The 19,999-nt window shown below is 39.3% G+C and overlaps 1 protein-coding gene across 5 annotated transcripts in view; it reads right to left on the bottom strand.

Moving 5' to 3' along the window:
- Positions 1-19,999, bottom strand: part of PCCA (propionyl-CoA carboxylase subunit alpha) — a 474,500-nt gene that overhangs the window by 188,777 nt on the left and 265,724 nt on the right. For all 5 annotated transcript variants that reach the window (XM_042929832.1, XM_042929843.1, XM_042929812.1 and 2 more), the window contains one exon: positions 5,876-5,986. In XM_042929832.1, the coding sequence (XP_042785766.1) occupies positions 5,876-5,986 (111 nt within the window). The remainder of the gene's footprint in view (positions 1-5,875; positions 5,987-19,999) is intronic.

Below are 19,999 nucleotides of genomic sequence, written 5' to 3'. Positions count from 1 at the left end.
ATGCGGGCAGCAAGTGTTTCTGCTTACCGATGAATCCTAAGCACCCAGAACTTTGGGACACAAAGTGTATTTAAATTCTTTCAGATTCTTCCTATCCCTTTCTCAAGTGTGAAGGTAAACTAAGAGAGCACTGCAACTTGACCCTTGTTTTTCACCTCTGCCAACCCTGATTGAGAAGATTCACAAGCATGACCCTGGCAGTCCGTGGGGTCCAAACAGTGAGGCAGAAAGACCAAGAACTTCCAGCCTGGCATGCAAGGACAGATGCAGCCTCACAAGCTCTAGCAAGAGCCATCTTCAACAGCAGCAACTCACCTCCACGTAAAAGTTAGAACCCTAGCCTGGGAGGAGTTCTAAGGGTTTCTCAAACCCATCTTTTGAAACCTTCAAGAGCATTAAGGCTTGAAATCTCTACCATACTCTCTGCAGAAGACATGGTTGGAAAAAGGTGCAGGTCTTGATTTAAAAACCCTTACGCTTTTTAAAATACCTTCCAGGGGGCGCCTGGGTGGCTCAGTTGGTTAAGCATCAGACTTTGGTTCAGATCATGATCTCACAGTTTGTGAGTTCAAGCCCTGCATCAGGCTCTCTGCTGTCAGTACAGCGCCTGCTTCGAATCCTTTGTTTTTGCCCCATGCTTTTTCTCTCTCTCAAAAATAACCGTTAAAAAAATAATAATAATAAATGCTCTTCAGTATTTATTAGTGTCAGAGCCTAGACACTACCTTTTACCTAATGGGCTCAGTAAATATTTGTGAAAGAAAGGAGAAAAACTTCCTCTTCACAATTAGCCCTCACCTTCTTAGCCTTTGAGGGAGTTGGGGAGTGTGGGGGGAGAATTTCCAACAAAAACCCCAAACTTCAAAGAACATTTAGGCTCTCCCGTCCTTATTCATTAAGTTGGTAGTTACTACGTGCAGATCAAATCACATAGTAGCACCCACAAGGTCTGTGATATACCTCTGTAAACCTCATGCAATTATCACTCCATGTGCATGACCCAGTTTTTCAGAAGCCTGATCAGTGTTCTCCTAAGTGGCTTTAGTTCTATCATCTATTTTTAACAGTCATCTGGGGATTCCCTTTCAAACTAGTGTTGTCTTAAATGATGCTGACAGATGTCCTGATCCTGAGCTATGCATGTTCTCTCTTTCTGGGATGTGGCTTTGCTGACCATTTGCTTTGTGTGTAGGCTTCATGGACGGGTTGGGAGATGGGGCGTCACCACATTCAGTATGACCACATTCAGTATGTCCACATTCACTCAATCCTCTGTCCAACTGTGCCTGGTGTCCCTGGAGCAGAGGGCATCTTATTCTCCAAAGAGAAGAATTTCGAAGTCTTTGCCAAAGTGGAGGAGAGAGCCACCCTCCTCTAAAGAGTGAAGGAGGGGATATGGAAAATTTTTCCAGAGATTTTTAGACCAATAGTCCTACCTTTAGAAATTTCCCAAGCTTCCTGAAACTTAAATAGGAGCTAAGACTACTAAAGGGTTCCATGGTGGTAATGAGCAACTTCTCAGTTTTTCACACTGTCAGATTAGGATTCAACTTTCTTAGGTTGCCAAGTCAGTTAAGAATCATTTTTTGGCTCTTCATTTTCCAGAATACTATCTCTTCTCTTTTTCCTTACGGGCTTGTGTCTTTAAAAAAAAAAAACAAAAACAAAAACAAAAAACACCTCAATTCAGGACACCTGGCTGGCTCAGTCAGTGGAGCATGCAACTCTTGATCTCAGGGTCATGAGCTCAAGCCCCACATTGGGTGTGGAGCCTACTTAAAAATAAATAAATAGTAAAAATAAAAGTAATAAAAACTTCAATTCATTGGTTGGGAAAAATGGGTATAATTTAGGTGTCATCTTTACCTCATATTGGTTAAAGCACTTTCTTCAGTAATTTCCTCAAAATATATATAATGACATATTTCTGAATCTTTATTTTAAAATCTCTTTTCATGGCGCCTGGGTGGCTCAGTCAGTTAAGCATCCAACTCTTGGTGTTGGCTCAGGTCATGATCGCATGGTTTCATGGGTTCAAGCCCTGAGCTACCAATGCAGAGCCTGCTTGGTGTTCTCTGTCTCCCTCTCCCTGCTCTCCTCTCTCTCTCTCTCTCTCTCTCTCTCTCTCTCTCTCTCTCTCTCAAATAAACAAAAAATTCTTAAATAAATAAAATCTCTTTTCATAATTGAGAAATGAAAGATATGTTAGTTGGGTATAGTACCTCCTGGGTCAAGTACGTTCTAATGAATCAGATATTTTAAGATTTTCTAATTTCCAGTTTATGGAATCTGAAGATGATCTCATTCTACATTCTCTGCATATAACTCGGTGCTTTTTTTTTTCTTTCTAGAAGCTTTAAAGACTTTTTATTCTTGATATTCTAGAAGAGTTACTTTTTTCATTAATTTTGTCTGAAACTCAGTGAATCTTTGCAACAACACATCAAGGCTTTCTCAAGAACAGTGAAACAAAAATCTCCCTTATTATTTCTTTTAAAATTAACCTTCCTTTACTTGTCCATCTTTTCTTCATGAAACTGTTATATACATACAAAATCTCTTGGATCATCCCTCCACATCTCTTATTTCACAAATTATTTCATCCTTTCTACCTTTTTACCTGTAGTAAAAGTGTAAGGAATAAGGGAATAGGACCCTTATTCCTTAGGGTCACTAATTTAGTTCTTAAAAGTGACCATCCTACCTTTCGCTTTGCTGAAACACTTCTAAAAATCAGAGTTTTTATACTTTATTAAAGTCTCTCTCCTCTGATTTCATGTCCTTAAATGTTCGTACCATTTTTCAGCAAACTCTGTCATTTGACTCACAGGAGTTCTAACACAGCACCGCCTGTCCTCAGCGATTCTTCTAGGTCTTCCTCCCTACATGGTAAGCCTTTTCCTTTGTACAGTCAGGTCAAAGGACCAGATGCTGGTATGCTGGTAAATGATAATAATCAACTCGGGTGTGAAAGAAGAAGAAATGCACCAGTGCAGGTTTTGACAGTTTCCTCACTGTAAATACTCTCTCCAAGGCTGATTTCAAACTACCGGCATCACATCAGAGAGGACGGATTGGGCACAGATGAGCAGTGCCCCAGAATAGTTCTTGGGGAAGTGCTGCAATGGTCTAAATGGTACCTCATCCTGGAAGCCATCCTTGATTCCCTGAATCGGAAGTGGTTTTTCTCTGTGCTCAAGACACTTTGCTTACATCTTCATTTAGCCCTTCTTTTGTCCTGTAGCGGTTAGTTCGTTACATATTAATTACCTTGTGATGTAAGCTCCTTAAGTGCAGGGAAAATATATTATTTGCTTTCCATTTTCTTCTAGAGCCTGCATCAATTATTTGTTGGATGATTTTAATGACTGAATTCTCAAAGGCAATGCTACAGCCCAAATTTCATTTTACCACTATCACCAGCTAGACCCCAAGACATGACCTTTACTCCCCACTTGCCTGTGCTCACCAACCTTTGTCCCCGTTTTTCCTTACACTCTTCTTTCCAGCGTATCTCTTAACTCAGACAAAAGACACTATAGGGATAATATTCAGTGATGGAAACCAAAACAACTGCCCAGAGTACCAGCCAGCCAGACCAACCAGACCAGTTTAAAACTAACCATGCCACCATCCCCTGCCCCCAACCTGCACCTGCACAGATGGGCAGTGGAATGACTGACAGTTACCTTTACCTCATTATACTAAAATCTCCACCAAAGGAGGAACAAGCCTCATTTACAAACAATGTATACATAGGTATATTTCCTTATGGCACATATGAGACCTTATGCCTGCCTTTACATACAATGACAAAGCTCCCTATCTAAATATTCATCCTAACCCTAAATAGAAGGAACCCATTCACCCTTGCCCAGAGAGTCACAGCTTTGGAAGTTATTCCCCACGATCTCCTCATTTGCTGCAAATTAAGTTCCCTTTATTTTATTATCCTGTTGCACAGATCTGTGCAACAGAAACCATGGTGTGGTGTCTGCCTGTGACTCACCAAGGAGCAACTCATACTGATTTGGTTACACCGCTTTTAAAGGAATAGAAATACTTGACTAAATTAAATGGAAAAGAAAAAGGTGTAATTAGTGGTATATTACTTGTGTTGAATCCAATTTTTGTTAAAAATCTGCAGCTTTCCAGAAGAGAAAAATAATTCTGATCTCTTCTGACAGGGCTAAAGGTTAAACTGTAGCAAGGCAAAAGAGAAAAAAGTCCAAAATGTTCATTACAGGCCAACTGAAATTATAGTTCCTAAAATATCTTCTTCCTCATTTTCCCTTTACTCCAGAGTCAAAATAACATCTTCTCCAGTTTTCATTTATTTTTCAAATAAATGCACAGCAGCTTTTCAACCTGAGACTCTAATAAGCAGATATGAAGAATACATTCCTGTGCATCCTATTTTTTGGTTTTAGTCACAGTAATTCATTCCAAAGGTCAACCTCAGAACCTTTAGTAACACTGTTCCAGTCCACAAATATATTTGGGATAATAAACATATATAATAGAAAATGTTAATGCAGTCATAAAAACACGTCCTCGCCTGTGAACAGTGCCTAGGATAGCTGGACAGATGGGAAGCAGACGGGTAATCCCAAAGGGACAAAATGACCCAGCCTCAAACATATGGAGAAGATCCTGGATTAACTTCAGTGGCCACTTCCTGCTGTCTCTTTCAGGCACATATATCAAACAATCAAAGATGATACAGTTTAAAATATCAGATACCTGCTGTAGGGAAAAATAGGAAGGAGGAAATAGAGTAATCTGAAGAACAAGTGATAGTAGCCATTCAGAGAAGGACTGACCTGAGAATAATGTGAAGGAAGACAATGAGAGGTCCACATTAAGAAGGGCAAAGCTAGGTGTGTACTTTTAAAGTGCTTACAGGCATTCTACAACAACAACATACAGCATACTCTGAAAACCTGTATGATTTGTGATTTTGAAGCCTAGCACAATTGAATGAGTACTGAAACAGGAGGTGGAAACTAAGTTCAGCTTCTGGCTTTATTATACTACTGGTCATTTAGCCTTATCAAGCTCTCTGGGCTTTCATTTCCTCACATGGAAAAATAAAGGATGAGATGAAATAATTGCTAATGGTCCTTTCTAACAACTTCTAACAATTTTTAAAACTGTGTTCCTATCTTGTATAAGCATGAATAGAATTACATTGTCCATGCTGATAATTCCCTATCAAAACAGAAATGTAATATAGTAAGTTTATCATGGAAAATGGCAATGTTAAGTTTTAAGTAAATTTCTGAGTTCCCTTGAGAATGTGTAACATTTTCTGATGCTAAATGTATAGCACATAGTAATCAACTTCAATTACAAATTTTAAATGCCATTTTCTTCCCCATAATGGGATCCAACACCATCTATGTACACATATAGACATTTACACAAATGTATGTATGCAAGCATGTTTGCTCTAAAAGTTCCCTCAAGTTTTCACCTGTTGTCTGCTTCTGCCTACTGTTTCATGACACATCACTATCACAGACACATTAGCCAAGCAGACATAAAAGCATATGGAAATCCTGAAAACATAATTCTGATCTTTTCCCTTGATGGGGCTTCCGGTTTAACTATATATAGCAAGGCAGCAGAGAAAAGAGGCCAAAATGTTCATTACAGTTGAATTTCTCACTCAACAAAATTATGGATTACTGCACATTCATGAGTCATTCATGAATACTCAAAATCATGAATGTCAATAGTCTAGGATACTCTGTTAATAAATCAAGTACAGTATAGACCAGAGGCCTTAATTTCAAAACAGAAAAATTATACATGATAATAAAGTATAAAAATAATAACTTTAATACAGTAAAATACTTCAATGCACACAAACCTTTAAAGCCATCAGGATACACATCAGAAAGAAATTTAGTGTTGATGTCTCCTTCTATAAAACGTGAGTTGATTATCACCTCTCGGAGCAATGCAATATTATGTGTAACACCTAAAAATAAAAACATATCAGATGGAATTAGAGAACAAAGAGTCAGTTAAAAATCTAAGTCTTACTATCTAGAGAAATTTATCATCTGTGTCTTATTATTTAGCAAGAACCAGGCAAGATTATCCATCTCCTTAACTTCAAGTAACAACAAAAAAGGCCTGAATCTGTGGTAGCAATAAAATACTAAATGTAAGCCTGAGAAGCTTGTGACTGCCAAGTCAATTTAACAGGGTAACAAATGTCTTTTCAGTAAATGGTACTAACATGTCCATTTGGGAAAAAGGACATTGAACTTCAGCCCTATAACTCACACCATACACAAAAATTAACCTAAGTTGGATCACAAACCTAACAGTAAACCCTAAAACTTCAAGACTTATGGGAAATGTAGTAGAAAAATCTGTTATCTTGAGGTAGGCAATAGATTCTTTGGTAGTACACAAAAAACATGACCCATAAAAAAAGAAATTGTACTTCATCAAAATTTAAAAGTCTGCTTCAAAGGATACAGTTAAGTAAACAAAATGGTAAGCCACAGACAGAGAAAACGTGCACAACACACATATCAGACAAAGAACTTGTATCTAGAACATATAAAGAATGCTTACAGCATAGTAAGATGACAATGTAAAAAATGGCAAAGGATCTGAACACATTTCACAAAAGAAAATATGCAAATGAAAAGTTGTTCGGAGAGCCTGGCTGGCTCAGTCGGTTGAACGTCTGACTTCAGCTGAGGTCGTGATGATCTCAGGGTTTTCGAGTTCGAACCCCACATCGGGCTCACTGCTGTCAGCGTAGAACCCGCTTTGGATCCTCTGCCCCCTCTCTGTGCCCCTCCCCGACCTGTGCACTCTCAAAAATAAATAAAACTTTTTTTTAAGAAGTTGTTCAACATTGCTATCATCAAAGGAACACAATGAGATGCCCCCCAAAACCAATTTAAGTGGCTAAAGGTTAGAAGACAGAAATATCACATATCAGTGTGGATGTGAAACAGTAGAATTGTCACACCCTGTGGTGAGGATATAAATGGCACAAATACTTTGGAACTGCGTGGCAGTTTCTTAAAGAGTTATACATACATATGATTCAGACAAGTCACTCCTAGGTAACCTATCCAAACACTTATACACATAGGTTATTAATTTATTTACAATAGTCAAAACTGGAAACAATCTAAATGTCCATCAACAGGTGAATGAATTAGCAAAGTGTGGTTTGTCCATACAATGAAATTCTATTTAGCAATAAAAAGACAGGGGTTACTAAAAACACAAGAATGAATCTGAAAATAATTATGCTGAATTTAAAAAGACTACTGTAGGAGTCCATTAATATAAAATTTCAGAAAAGGCTAAAAAACCTACAGTGACAGAAAGCAGATCACCCGGTTGCACTGGGACAGGGGTAGAGACACCGAGGATTCCAAAGGCAATGAGGAAACTTTTGGAGGTGACAGAAATGTTCAGCATCTTGATTGTGGTGATGGTTTCACAGGTGAATACATATGTCCAAACTCATCAAACTGAATAAATACGAGAAGTTCATTTCATGTCAAGTATACTTCAATGAGTAGTAAGAAAGGAGGAGGGGGGAAAAAAAAGAAAAAGAAGAAAAAAAAGAACAGAACAGCTTGTGATCCAGCAGGAAACACTGAGTCTGGAACACAAGGACCACTACAAAGTTATGTTACAATAGCTAACTGCCACAACAGGGACTCGAAAGGTATCGGGAGAGTTCTGTGAGATAGAAGGGCTTTATGAACGGAGTATTTGATCTTGGTCATGCAGATTACAAAGACGTAAAGAGGAATAAAAGGGAGGATGAGAGGCATGTCAAATCCAGGGAGAGCAGGAATTCGATCAGGCTTCCACAAGAGGAGCAGGGGACTGGAGTATGATAGAGCTGAAGTAATGAGAGGTTTGCTAATTCCTTCCAGTTTCTTCACCCACTTCCATACTCGTCTATACCATTTCAGACAGCACAGTCCTCATCATACCATTCTGCTGCATAACAAACCTAGAAAGCCTGATTCTGATCTTGCTATTCAAGTCTTGTAGAGTGCTCATTTTTATAAAAATAATTCCAAAGTAGGGTACCTGGGTGCCTCAGTCGGTTGGGCGCCTGACTTCAGCTTGGGTCATGATCTCACGGTACGTGGGTTCGCGTCCCGCATCAGGCTCTGTGCTGACAGCTCAAAGACTAGAGCCTGCTTCAGATTCTGTGTCTCTTTCTCTCTCTGCCCCTCCCCAACTTGCACTCTGTCCGTCTCTCTCTCTCTCAAAAATAAACATTACCAAAAAAATAAATAATTTTAAAAAATAATAATTCCAAAGTAAGCAAAGAATCAGAACCTCAGGCTCAAGTACCAGATCTGCCTCTTACCTTGGGTAAGCTACTTCACCTCTCAAATGTTTAGTTTCCTCATTTGTTAAGTGGTGATCACAGCAGGACCTATTTTGCATTACTGTCATGAAGTACAAATGAGGTAATGCTTAAGGCAATGCCAGGCACTCAGGAACATGCATCAGTGTTGTGCTCATTATTATCCTTTCACATGAGAACCGATACACAGCAGAAGACAATGTGTAGTTAATCAACATCAGACATGGGAGCCCGAGCAGCTCAGTCCGTTAGGCATCTGACTCTTGATTTCAGCTCAGGTCACAATGTCACAGTTCGGGAGCTCGAGCCCCACATTCGGCTTGTGCTGCAGGTGTGGAGCCTGCTTGGGATTCTCTCTCTCCCATCTCTTGCTGCCCCTCCCTCTCCCCCTCCCCAAAATAAACAAACTTTAAAAAAAAAACACATCAGAGGGCAGATGCACTGAATTTCAAGCCTCAGCACTGACCTCCCTCCCCAACTTCCAGTTTCATATCCTATAGGAATCCAGTTCCTCAAAAGTTTACACCTCTCTATCCAGAGAACATAGCCATCCTACTAGGCGGCGTTTAGCAAACTCAGGACACAAATCAGACCACCCCCTATTTTTGTATATCGAGTTTTTTTGGAATACAGAAGTGTTTACATACAGTGTGTGTGCTCCAAGAGTCAATCAGTTGTAATAGAGACCATATGACCCACAAAAGTCTAAGCTATTTACACTCTAGCCCTTCCCTGAGAAAGGTTGTGGACATTGGCTATAAGGTTTTTAACAATGTTGATATTCTGAGCAAATTAGTCTACACCTATCAACATTTATTCTAAACCTACTGGTCATGTGGCAGCTAGATATCACACACAGGAAAAAATATGAGAGCAAACACTGTAACACTATAGTACCTGCTTTGGGGGAACTTTCAGTAACCAGTCACAGAATAAGAAAATTACAAAGAAAAGAGACTTAAAACTAAGAAATTGTGATCTAGAGAGAATGAATCATATATCTAAAGTTTAGTAAAATAGAAATTGTAATAGTAATATATGTTTAAAAATATGACAGCCTGCGGGTTTCACCGAAAATGTGATTTCCATTTTTTACACAGTAACAAGAGTCTTAGCAGAACAAAAGACTCCACAGACACAGACTCTATTTTCCTGTCTGTCCTACAGCTGGACCTGACAAACTGATTTCCAGACAAGGGGCTAGAAGTTAGAGTGATGCGCCCAATTCCAGCCTCGCTTACTTGAAAAGAATAATTACTTGGGCTTCCTTTCCTCCCTCTTCCTATGGGCTTCCTGATATGGCAGGAACTCAGCTCTGGAAATGAAGGTGAAACAGAGCAACATGTTGGCAGGGGGGGAGGGAGGATCTCCTGGAATGACCACAGAACCACAGGACACAAACTTGCCCCATCAGCACAAACCAGCCAGCCAGTTAAATGAGAAGTAAATAAGATTCTATCTTATTTCTACTACTGTATTTAAGAATCTTTGTTAAGGCAGGTTACCCTGTACTCTCATGTATACATATGGGGGAGAAGGGCATACTTTCCAATATGATTTCCTATTTCTGAGCCAACCAACTAGGCATTTCTCTATGCATCTCATTATACTAGACAATGTTAGCAAACATGTGCAAAAATCTGAGCATTATCTGTTCCTCACTCAGAAAATACGAAGTGCCTAAAAACTTTATAAAAGCCAATTTTCAATCTATTCAAACTGCTTCAAAACATTTAGAGAAAGTTCCCAATTAAAATATTAATAGTATTCCTTTAGCTACATAAATTTCCAAGGAAGAAGTTATCACATACAGACAATGACCTAATAAGTATCTTTCATAGCACATGCCCCAAACAAATTATCTCAACCTTGCTCTGTGGGTAATGCAGTTATCCCAACCTTGCTCTGTAGGTAATGACTTAGCCAATATTCAACCACTCATGTGTTGAAGGGCTGTTGTGATTATGTGTATTTCTACGAGGAAAGTATTGGAAGGTGTAAGAAACTTCATCTGATGACACAAGTATACCTCACAAATTATTGCAAAAATGTGACATCTTCGTCTACTACAGGTGATATTTGGGTAGATGAAAATGAAGAGCAACTGAAAGCAACATGCTACAAGTGCTTAGAAAGCCAAACACAGTAGGCAAGAATTTAAAATAAAAGACTCCTTGAAAGAGGTCAGGCTGTGAAAGGGAACTGAATCCCTTTGTTGCATGTTTTACAAACAGACAAAACTAAAGCGCTTTTGAAGAAGGAAAGGGAATGGCTTGCCAGAAGAGATTTCTATGCATAGGCAACAACAGATGTGGCATTCCAGGAAGAGAGAAGTATCTGTGACTTACGCAAATCTTCCTAGCTGGGAAAAGAAATAGAGAAAGACACAGAAGGACACAAAGATGGGTAATATAAGGGAGGAACAAAGAATTCTCATGTTGTTTTGGACACCACCAGGTATTTGTGTGGAGAGAACTGGAAGATGGGCACCGTGGCCAAAGAGCATGAGCAAAGGAGAGAGCTGTGTGCCTAAGAAGTCCAAGGGGGGGGTGGGGGGGGGGGGAACCAGGTCTGACAGTCATGCAAACATTTTACCTTTCTTTGAGAGCAACCAGAAGAGTTGAAGCAAGGCAGGAACGACTACGTTTGAGCTCCAGGAACCATGCAGGCTGTTAGTGGACTGGGGTCTGGGGAAGGGTGAGGGTGTAAGTGGGAAAAACCATTAGCTGACAATTGCAGGAGACATGTTGAAAAACTGCAAGGCATCCGACCACAGCAAGAGTGTGGCCACTACAGACGGAGAAAAGCAGATGGACTGGAGAGACATTTAGCAGGCAGAGAGGGCATGGTGATTTAGTGGACATCAATGGGGGAGACAGAGGGACCTGGCTGGCTCAGTCAGTTAAGTGTTCAGTTGTAAGTTCAGGTCCCATGGTAAAGATTACTTAAAAATAAAATCTTTAGGGGCACCTGGGTGGCTCAGTCGGTTAAGTGTCCAGCTCTGGATTTGGGCTCATCATGATCTCACGGTTCATGGGTTTGAGCCCCACATTGGGCTCTGTGCTAATGGTGTGACGCTTGCTTGGGATTCTCTCTCTCTCTCTCTTTCTCTGTCCCTCCCCTGCTTGAGCTCTCTAAATAAATAAACACTTTAATGAAAAAAATAAAATAAAAACTTAAAAAAAAAGAATAGGGGAGAGGAGTCAATCACAACATGCACCCTTCTGGCTCTGCCATGCTACATGACTGAAGACCCCACTTACAGACAAGAAACAGGTTAAGAGGAAAACATGTGATTTACTTTGGGCAAGTTCAACTGGAGAGGCCTGGGAGAGTAGACTGATGGTATCCCTGTGGTTAGAGTTCAGAAGAACAGGTCCGTTAGAACAGAGATCCACCCCCAACACAGAACACATGGGGGCAGATGCCCACATGAAGAAATCCAGAAACAGAAATGCAAGACAAAGCCAGCAGTATGCAGCTTATCCCTATACAATAACTCAAGTTTGGAAGAAGAAAACATCCTAAAGGAGGGACTGGAAAGGATGAAAATACGAAGATCAGGGTGCAGCTGGAATTTCATTTCCAAAAAAAAAGTGTTCTTAGGTGCAATTTAGTATTTCAAAATGTCTCCATTTGTAAGCTTTTAGATAAACTATAAATAATGTAGAATCTCGGAGCACCTGGATAGCTCAGTTGATTGAGCGTCTGACTCTTGATTTCGGCTAAGGTCATGACCTCTCGGTTCATGTGATCAAGCCCCATGTCAGGCTCTGCACTGATAATGGGAAGCCTGCCCATGCTCTCGGTCTCTCTCAAAATAAATATACATTTAAAAAAAAGTAATAAAGAAAGGCAATCTAACTTTCAGAATTTCTGTCCTTTCCTCCTCCCTCCAGTTAAATAAAAATAATAGTGTTTACTTACAAACTTCCTATTTCGTATTTAACTTTACTAGCTCTCCTGTTACAACCTAGCGATAGTATAAATTTTCTTGTTCCTCTGTGAGGCTGAAGTCAAAACAGCATCAGACTGTCTTCAGGAAACTCGAACATAAAGTTTCAGAAATAATGATCATCTGAACAAAAATAAGATTGTTTTCTGATAGTGATCAATTTGTGATTGAGGACATCAAAAAATTACAATGTATGCAGTTTCAGGGCGCCTGGGTGGCTGTTTGTTGAACACCTGACTCTCAATCTCAGTTCAAGTCATGATCTCAAGATTCATAGGTTCGAGCTCCAGGTCAGGCTCTGCGCTGGCAGCACAGAGCCTGCTTCGGATTCTGTCTCTGCCCCTATCTGCCTCAAAATAAACAAACTTAAAACTTTTTTTAGTAAAATGGATGCAGTTTCAGGCACCTGAGTGTCTCAGTCAGTTACGTTTGCCTCTTGATTTTGGCATAGGTCATGATCTCACAGTTTGTGGAATCGAGTTCTACATTGGTCCCTGCACGCTGACAGTAGGGCCTGCCTGAGATTATCTCTCCCTGGGCCCCTCTACCCTACTCATGTGTGCTCTCTAAAAATAAAATAAATCTTTTAAAAAAATAAAAATAAAAATAAAGGGGTGCCTAGGTGGCTCAGTTGGTTAAGCATCCAACTTCGTTTGGCTCAGGTCATGGTCTCGTAGTTCATGAGTTCAAGCCCCACGTCGAGCTCTGTTCTCTCAACTCACAGCCTGCTTCTGACCCCTCTGTCTTCCTCTCTCCCTCTCTCTGCCCCTCCCTCACTTGCACTCTCTCAAAAATAAACATTTAAAAAGTAAATAAATAAAAATAAAATGTATGCAATTTTACAGGATAAATGATATGTTGTTTTTTTTTTTAATTTTTTTTTTAACGTTTATTTATTTTTGAGACAGAGAGAGACAGAGCATGAACAGGGGAGGAGCAGAGAGAGAGGGAGACACAGAATCTGAAACAGGCTCCAGGCTCTGAGCTGTCAGCACAGAGCCCGACGCGGGGCTCGAACTCACGGACCGTGAGATCATGACCTGAGCCGAAGTCGGACGCTTAACCGACCAAGCCACCCAGGCGCCCCAATATGTTGTATTTTTATTACAAATTCAAAGTTGTAAAAAGTGATTTTAGAGAAGTCAAAGGAATTATAAGCAAACATTAATTTACTTTGTGGATATCAAAGAGCAGAGCCACTCAAGCACACAAATGAAGCACGGACTTTCAAAACTATTTCTACTTGAATAGTAAATAGAGCATGAAAACAGACTTTTATCTTGCTAAATGATGTTTCAGGAATAAAATTACTACACAAAAGCATTTTCTCCTTAAATGTTCTCTGAATGAAAGATTACATATTACTATGCAAAATCAAATCATTATGTTTTTCTTTCTGAAGGACTAGAAGATGAAACAATGGCTAATGGCAGACAACCAAAATCTAGGTGCCTCAACTGACTCCAAAGACTACTGTACATTCACTGATTCTAAAGCCAAATGGGGGAATAATCAAAGAACTATTTTCTTCCCTAAAAGCACAAAAGAACAGATAAATGGGACAAATCACTGGACTGTTCAAGAGATATCCTACACATCTGAAAGTTACCATTTTGTACATACTTTTTTTCCATGTCCCAGGAAAGACAATGCTGTTTAAAGCAATCGTTGTTCAAACAAGAAGTCGGTAGCAGAGGTACTCTGAGACATAGTTTATAACTTCAACGATATTATTAATCACATACTCATAAAAATTATGGCTCTCAGTTTTAGACAGGGAATTGAAAATGACCTCTACCAAAGTTCACAAGGTCCCATCTGTATGGGAAATCACCACCAGGCCACAGAAGAGACGACCCCTAGGAGCGGCTTTCTCCTGACTACCTGCTGTTTCCAAAACACTGGCCAGACGTTAGCTGCACACACTGCCAGGATCAAACAGAGGCCAAAAGTCACCGCTTATTTCATGGGGACTCAGAAATTAACTTTAACCAAATTACATCTTTGCTCTCAAGATTTTTTTTTAACAAAAGCTCACAATCCGCTTAGGAAAAAAATTATTTGAACAACTAAGCAGTTATCCAACAAGACAGTAAATTGTCCTTCACAAAACAATTTCTTTAAGCCCTCTATCCTTTAGATTTTATCAGATAAATAATATATCATCACAAATGCATCTGTTTTTATTCCTTAAATAAAACTCCTCAGGTTTGGGAGGAGGGGACACATGCTCCTCTTCACCTATTTTTTAAACTTTTTATTTTGGAACAATTTCAGAATTATAAAAAAAACTCATAAAATAGTAGGAAGAATAAAGCATATCCTTTACCCCAAATATTTATTCACTTATCATTTATTTATCATATTTTTTTCTCTTTACACACACACACAATTCTTCTTAAACATCTGGGGGTAAGCCAAAGACAGGATGTCTTTACCTCTCCACACTTCGGTGTATTTCCTAAAACCAAGGTAACTCTCTCACGTAATCACAGTACAATGACCAGATCTGGAAATTAACATTGATAACAGTATCATCATCTAATCTACAAACCTTGTTCAAATTTCATCAACTGTCTCATTTATGACCTTTACGACAAAAGAAAAACATTTTTTTTTTTTTTTCTGGTCCAGGAACTTATCCTGCATTAGTTGCCACGTATCCTTGGTTTCCTTTGATCTAGATAAGTTGATCCACTTTTGTGTTTCTTGACCTTGACACTTTTGAAGAGTACAAGCCATTTATTTTGTACACTATCTTTCAATTTGGTTTGTCTGCTGTTTCCTCACGATTATATCCATGTTATACATTTTGGAGAAGGACATCACAGAAATGATGTGCTATTTTCAGTGCATCATACCTCAAGAGGCATGAGATGTTGATATGTCCCATTACCAGTGATGCTAACTGTGATCATTTGGGTAAATTGCTAGGTTTGTCTATTTTAAAGGTGTTATAGTTCCCACTGTAATTAATTAGCATCACCTGGGGATATACTATGAAACTATGCAAATAGTTTGCCTCTTTTATCTTTCTTATCTATTTATATCAGTATGGACCCACAGGCTCTTGTCTTATTCCATGGGCTTTAATCCATCGCTAACATTATTTATTTTGTTGCTGAAGTTTTCCCAGATTGGCCAGTGGGAAACCCCATAGAGCTGGCTCCTGTGTCTTTTTGACATATCATCTTTGAGCACTTGATTACTTTCTTATACAAGATGTTTCAGGCTCATCTTACACTCTTCCGGAAATCAGCCGTTTTATCATGGAGTAGTGGTTCCATTTATGAGACAATGGTATTTAAAAAATAAGATCTGGGTTCCTGGTATGCTCATTGCTATGGGTGCCAATGTTTCCATGACCTCTCAGCAAGCCAGTGGTTCTCAGTTGAGGCTGATTTGCCCCCCTCCCTCATGACATATGGCAGTGTCTGGAAATACTGGGTTGTCACAACTGAGGAAATGTTACTGTCTTTTAGTGGGTAGAGGCCAAGAGTGGTGATAAACATCCTACAATGCAAAGGATACCCTCCTGCACATACAATAAAAAAATGTTTACCCAAAAATGTCAATATTGCTAAAGAAAGCCTGAGCTACAGAATTTGTGTATATACACACACATGTGCAGTAACACATTTATACAGTTATTTTTCAATATATGTTAAAAACCATGAGTTTCCACTGATACCTCCAATTTCAACTCAATACATAGGACTCATTTAGAATGGAAATCCTCATCCATTTCCCCATCTGTAACCTCTTTCTCTGACAAGAAATGTCACTCATCTTATCCACAATCCATGTATTTATTTCCTTAATCCCAGAATATACATAAACTGGTTTCAGAACTGCTAACCCATGAACTAGGAAAAACAAACCTACTAACTACAGTTCAATGTTTGCTTCTACTGTTTTTAAGCCTGAGGATATGCAGTTAAAATATGCTTAAAAGTTATTTAAAGCTAGTTTTTTTTTTTAATCTCTCTCTCTCTCCCTCCATCAGTACATTATTCATAAAATTCTGTCCACTGTTGGTATTCCATTTAGAGCTTTTCCCCCAGAATGTCAATAATTTTATTTGGAAATGTTAATGTAAGAATTCTAAAAGTATAATTGGAGAAGCCTCTCTCCTTTATCTCTGGTACTTCATTTCCCATCACCCAATCATTTCTACCAGATGAGGATCTGGGAGGTACACCCTATAGGTCCACCATCTTATTAGCTCTGCTCTTGTGTATGTGTGTGTGTTTCCACAAATAAGCAGATACATGTATATATTCTTATTCCCCCTAATCATCCACCAATATCTAGTCTATTTTTCCTTTAATAAGAGAAATGCTACTTTTTAGCTTAGTATATGGCCACCTTGGTATCAACCACATTGTCCATCTTCCTGGCAGATAGGTATGACCATGTGATTAAATGCCAATAGGATGGGAGCAGAAATAAAGGGTGCTTTCTAGGTTATGCCCTGAAAAAAAATGGGTGTGAACTCCCCTTGCCCCTGCCACCTTCCTGCTGAGGCTGGATGATGGGCATAAAAGCAGCCACTCTGGAGCCCCCAAATGAAAACCATCTGCTGTGAATCCAAGTCTCCCTACCAGCCCTTGACAATATTTCCTTTTGGGACTATGACATGGTAAATATATTAAATTTTATCTTTCACAGGTCACTGTATTTTTCATTCTCTTTGTTATAACTGCTTAGACTACAGCCTAACTATGAAGGTCCTTGGGTGGGAAGAGGACTGAGCATTCCAGCAAATGAAAACAACAGTGAAGCAGGAAGGAAGGAAAAAAAAAAAAAAAGAACATGAGACAAAGTTGTGTAAATGACCAAAGAGTCACATGAGGGCAATGGGGAAATATTAAAGGGTTTTAAGCAGGGTTGGGATTATACTTTAAATTTTATGCTGTTCAAACCAAAGAATGGATTGGTGCAGACAAAGAGTATTTACAGAGAACCTGTTCAGAAAGCTCTTACCTGAGCCATGACACACATAGCTGGAGTATGGGATAGCACAGCCAAAGAAAGGAAATAGAGGTTGTTTAGATGAAGTTACAGATCAAGCCCCCTCAAAATGCCTCAGAAACCACTTTTCTGAGCCAAAGGGTTCACCTTCCTACCAGGTACTTCAAGGATTTTGCACCCATCACCAGAAGGGCTAGGTTCTCTGGCCATCCCTCATCCTTGGAACATCAGCTGACCTAACCACTCTCACTTCCCCAAAACACCTCTTCCAACTCTTTTCTAGGCCACTCCACAATGTTTTCTGAGACTGCTGCTTCATGATTACCACTCAGGTCTACTGAGGGTTCAGTATTTTCATGGAACATTCCATCTATCTCCTTGCCTCACTGAAAACCTCAGTGACCTCAAGGACCTCACTTCTCCAGCAACCTTCACATACCTCCTTGAGATCCACTGTCACTTCTAGAACATTACCTCTTCTAATCCTTGGAGAAAATTCTATTTCCTTGAGGCTTATTTTAGCTGGCCAAAAAAGTCTTCCCCAATTCCCTGTCATCTATCAACATCTCTTTTAACAACCCAATATTCGCTGCAGAATTTATGTCACCTGGAAGACGCAGAATTTATGTCACCTGGAAGGAAGAACCTTCCTTCCTTCCCCTAACTCATGTCACCATGAGTATGACCCAGGTAACATCCTCACCACTCAGCTCTTTGGATCTCATTTCAAATTACCTATTCTTTCACTTTAGCCACTTAGTCCCAGAGTCAAACCCTAAAGTCATCTAGTGTTCACTAAGTGCACCATATTCGAAATCACCAACTCAAAATAAATTGCTTTCCAACTGCAACCCCTATCTTTCCACCTCCTTTCCCAAGAGACTTGACTGGACCAATACTGAAACTTCCAATCTAGACTATGAGACATTCTGGAAGTCAGCTGCCCTTCACTCTTATGAAGAGTTAATGATACGAAATATAAAAAGAGCAAGATAATAAAGAGAAATAAATAAAAGCAACGTGTAAACTCTAAGTGGACCATAGGTGGTATTAAAAAAACAAACAGATAAACAGATATAAAAAGACACTTAGCGAAACTAAGGAAACTTGAAATACGGACAGTATGTTGGACGATATTATGAGATTCCTGTCAATTTTCCTTGGTGTAATACTGGTTTTGTGATTTTGTTGGAAAACGATCTTACTTTTAAGATCCATGCTGAAATATTTAGGAGTCATGTGTCATGACATCTGCAACTTTCTTTCAAATAGTTGAGGAAAAGAACAAGGAGAGAAGGGAGAGAGGAGAAGGAAGAAGAGCAAGGAGGGGGAGGAAGGAGAAAGCAAAGAAAGGTATAAATGGAGAGATAGAGGGAAAGATGTAGAAAAGCTTAACAATCTAAGTGAAGAGCATACAGGTGTGCAACGTAGTATTTGTTCTTTTTCTCTAGGTTTGAAAATACCTAAAATAAAAGGCCTGGGGGCAATGTATCAATATCAATATATATTATATATAACATATATAGGTATGTATTATGAGAGAGAGAGAGAGAGAGATCTCAATCTGACGTGTATACATCCACATCTTTCTCTGTGCTCATCCAAACACAGTAAAGATACTTCAGGATGGGAAGGTGGCTTAACTGATGTGAGGCTGCACCACACACACTACTCTGCGAACAGCCTTTCTATTAACAATACATACAGACAGGCCTTCAAGTACCGGCTGTGCCGCAACTTATAGTGAAGACGCACAGTAATTTATCCGGTCGTTCATCCATTTGGTGGACATGATGGTTGATTACAATTTTGGCTACTTTAAATGCTGCTGTCACAAATGTCCTTGTAAATATCACTTCACAATTCGGTCTTTTAACTCTGAAGGATAGATTCCTGAAAATTGCACAGCTCAAAGAGTATGCACTTTTAACATCCAACACCAGATTATCTTCCCAAAAGACAACAGTCAGTCATATTCCAAACAGGCCTGAGTGCGCTCTCTCCTATATTTCACCTCCACAGTAAGTTATCAGTCTTTTAAAAAAAAAAAATGCTGCCACTCTGGGGAGCTGTTTGAAGGAAACACAAAGTGAGGTACTCTCAACAGAGTCACTTGTGAGAGTCACCTAAGGCAATGCTCACATTACTTCCAAAGAACCAAAAGCAAAGGTGGGAAAAGAAAAATGCCTCCCCCATCTGAATTCCCACCATAGTTTTTCACTCCAGTATTATGGCGTCTATAAATTTATGTCCTTTCTATATGTTTCATGCCAAGTTTACCAGAAACTCCTTGAAATAGGGCTACTGTCACTCATTCATTAATTCATTCAACAAATACTTATTACTCACTGACCATATCAAGCCCTAGTAATACACACGTGAACAAGATAAACACCATCACTGCCCACATGCACCTAATATTCTTATGGGATAATCCAACATTTAGCAATTAGTCAGGCAACTAATATTTTAATTATAGTTACGGTAAATGCTTTGAAGAAGCAGAACAGTGTGCAATGAAAACAAGTAACCCAGCACACAGTACCAGGAATGACCCCAAATGGGTTTTCAATGTTATCTATCTATGGCTTCATCAATTTCCCATGTCACTGACTGACTGATAATGACTCATGACATATGATCTTTAAATATGCGGTTTTACAACTGTAATGAGAGAAGGACAAAAGAAGATAGGA

Source organism: Panthera leo, chromosome A1, assembly GCF_018350215.1.
Source record: "Panthera leo isolate Ple1 chromosome A1, P.leo_Ple1_pat1.1, whole genome shotgun sequence".
In the NCBI taxonomy this organism is placed as follows: domain Eukaryota; kingdom Metazoa; phylum Chordata; class Mammalia; order Carnivora; family Felidae; genus Panthera; species Panthera leo.
Note: the sequence above shows the minus strand (reverse complement) of the source record. Positions and strands in the feature narration are given on the sequence as shown.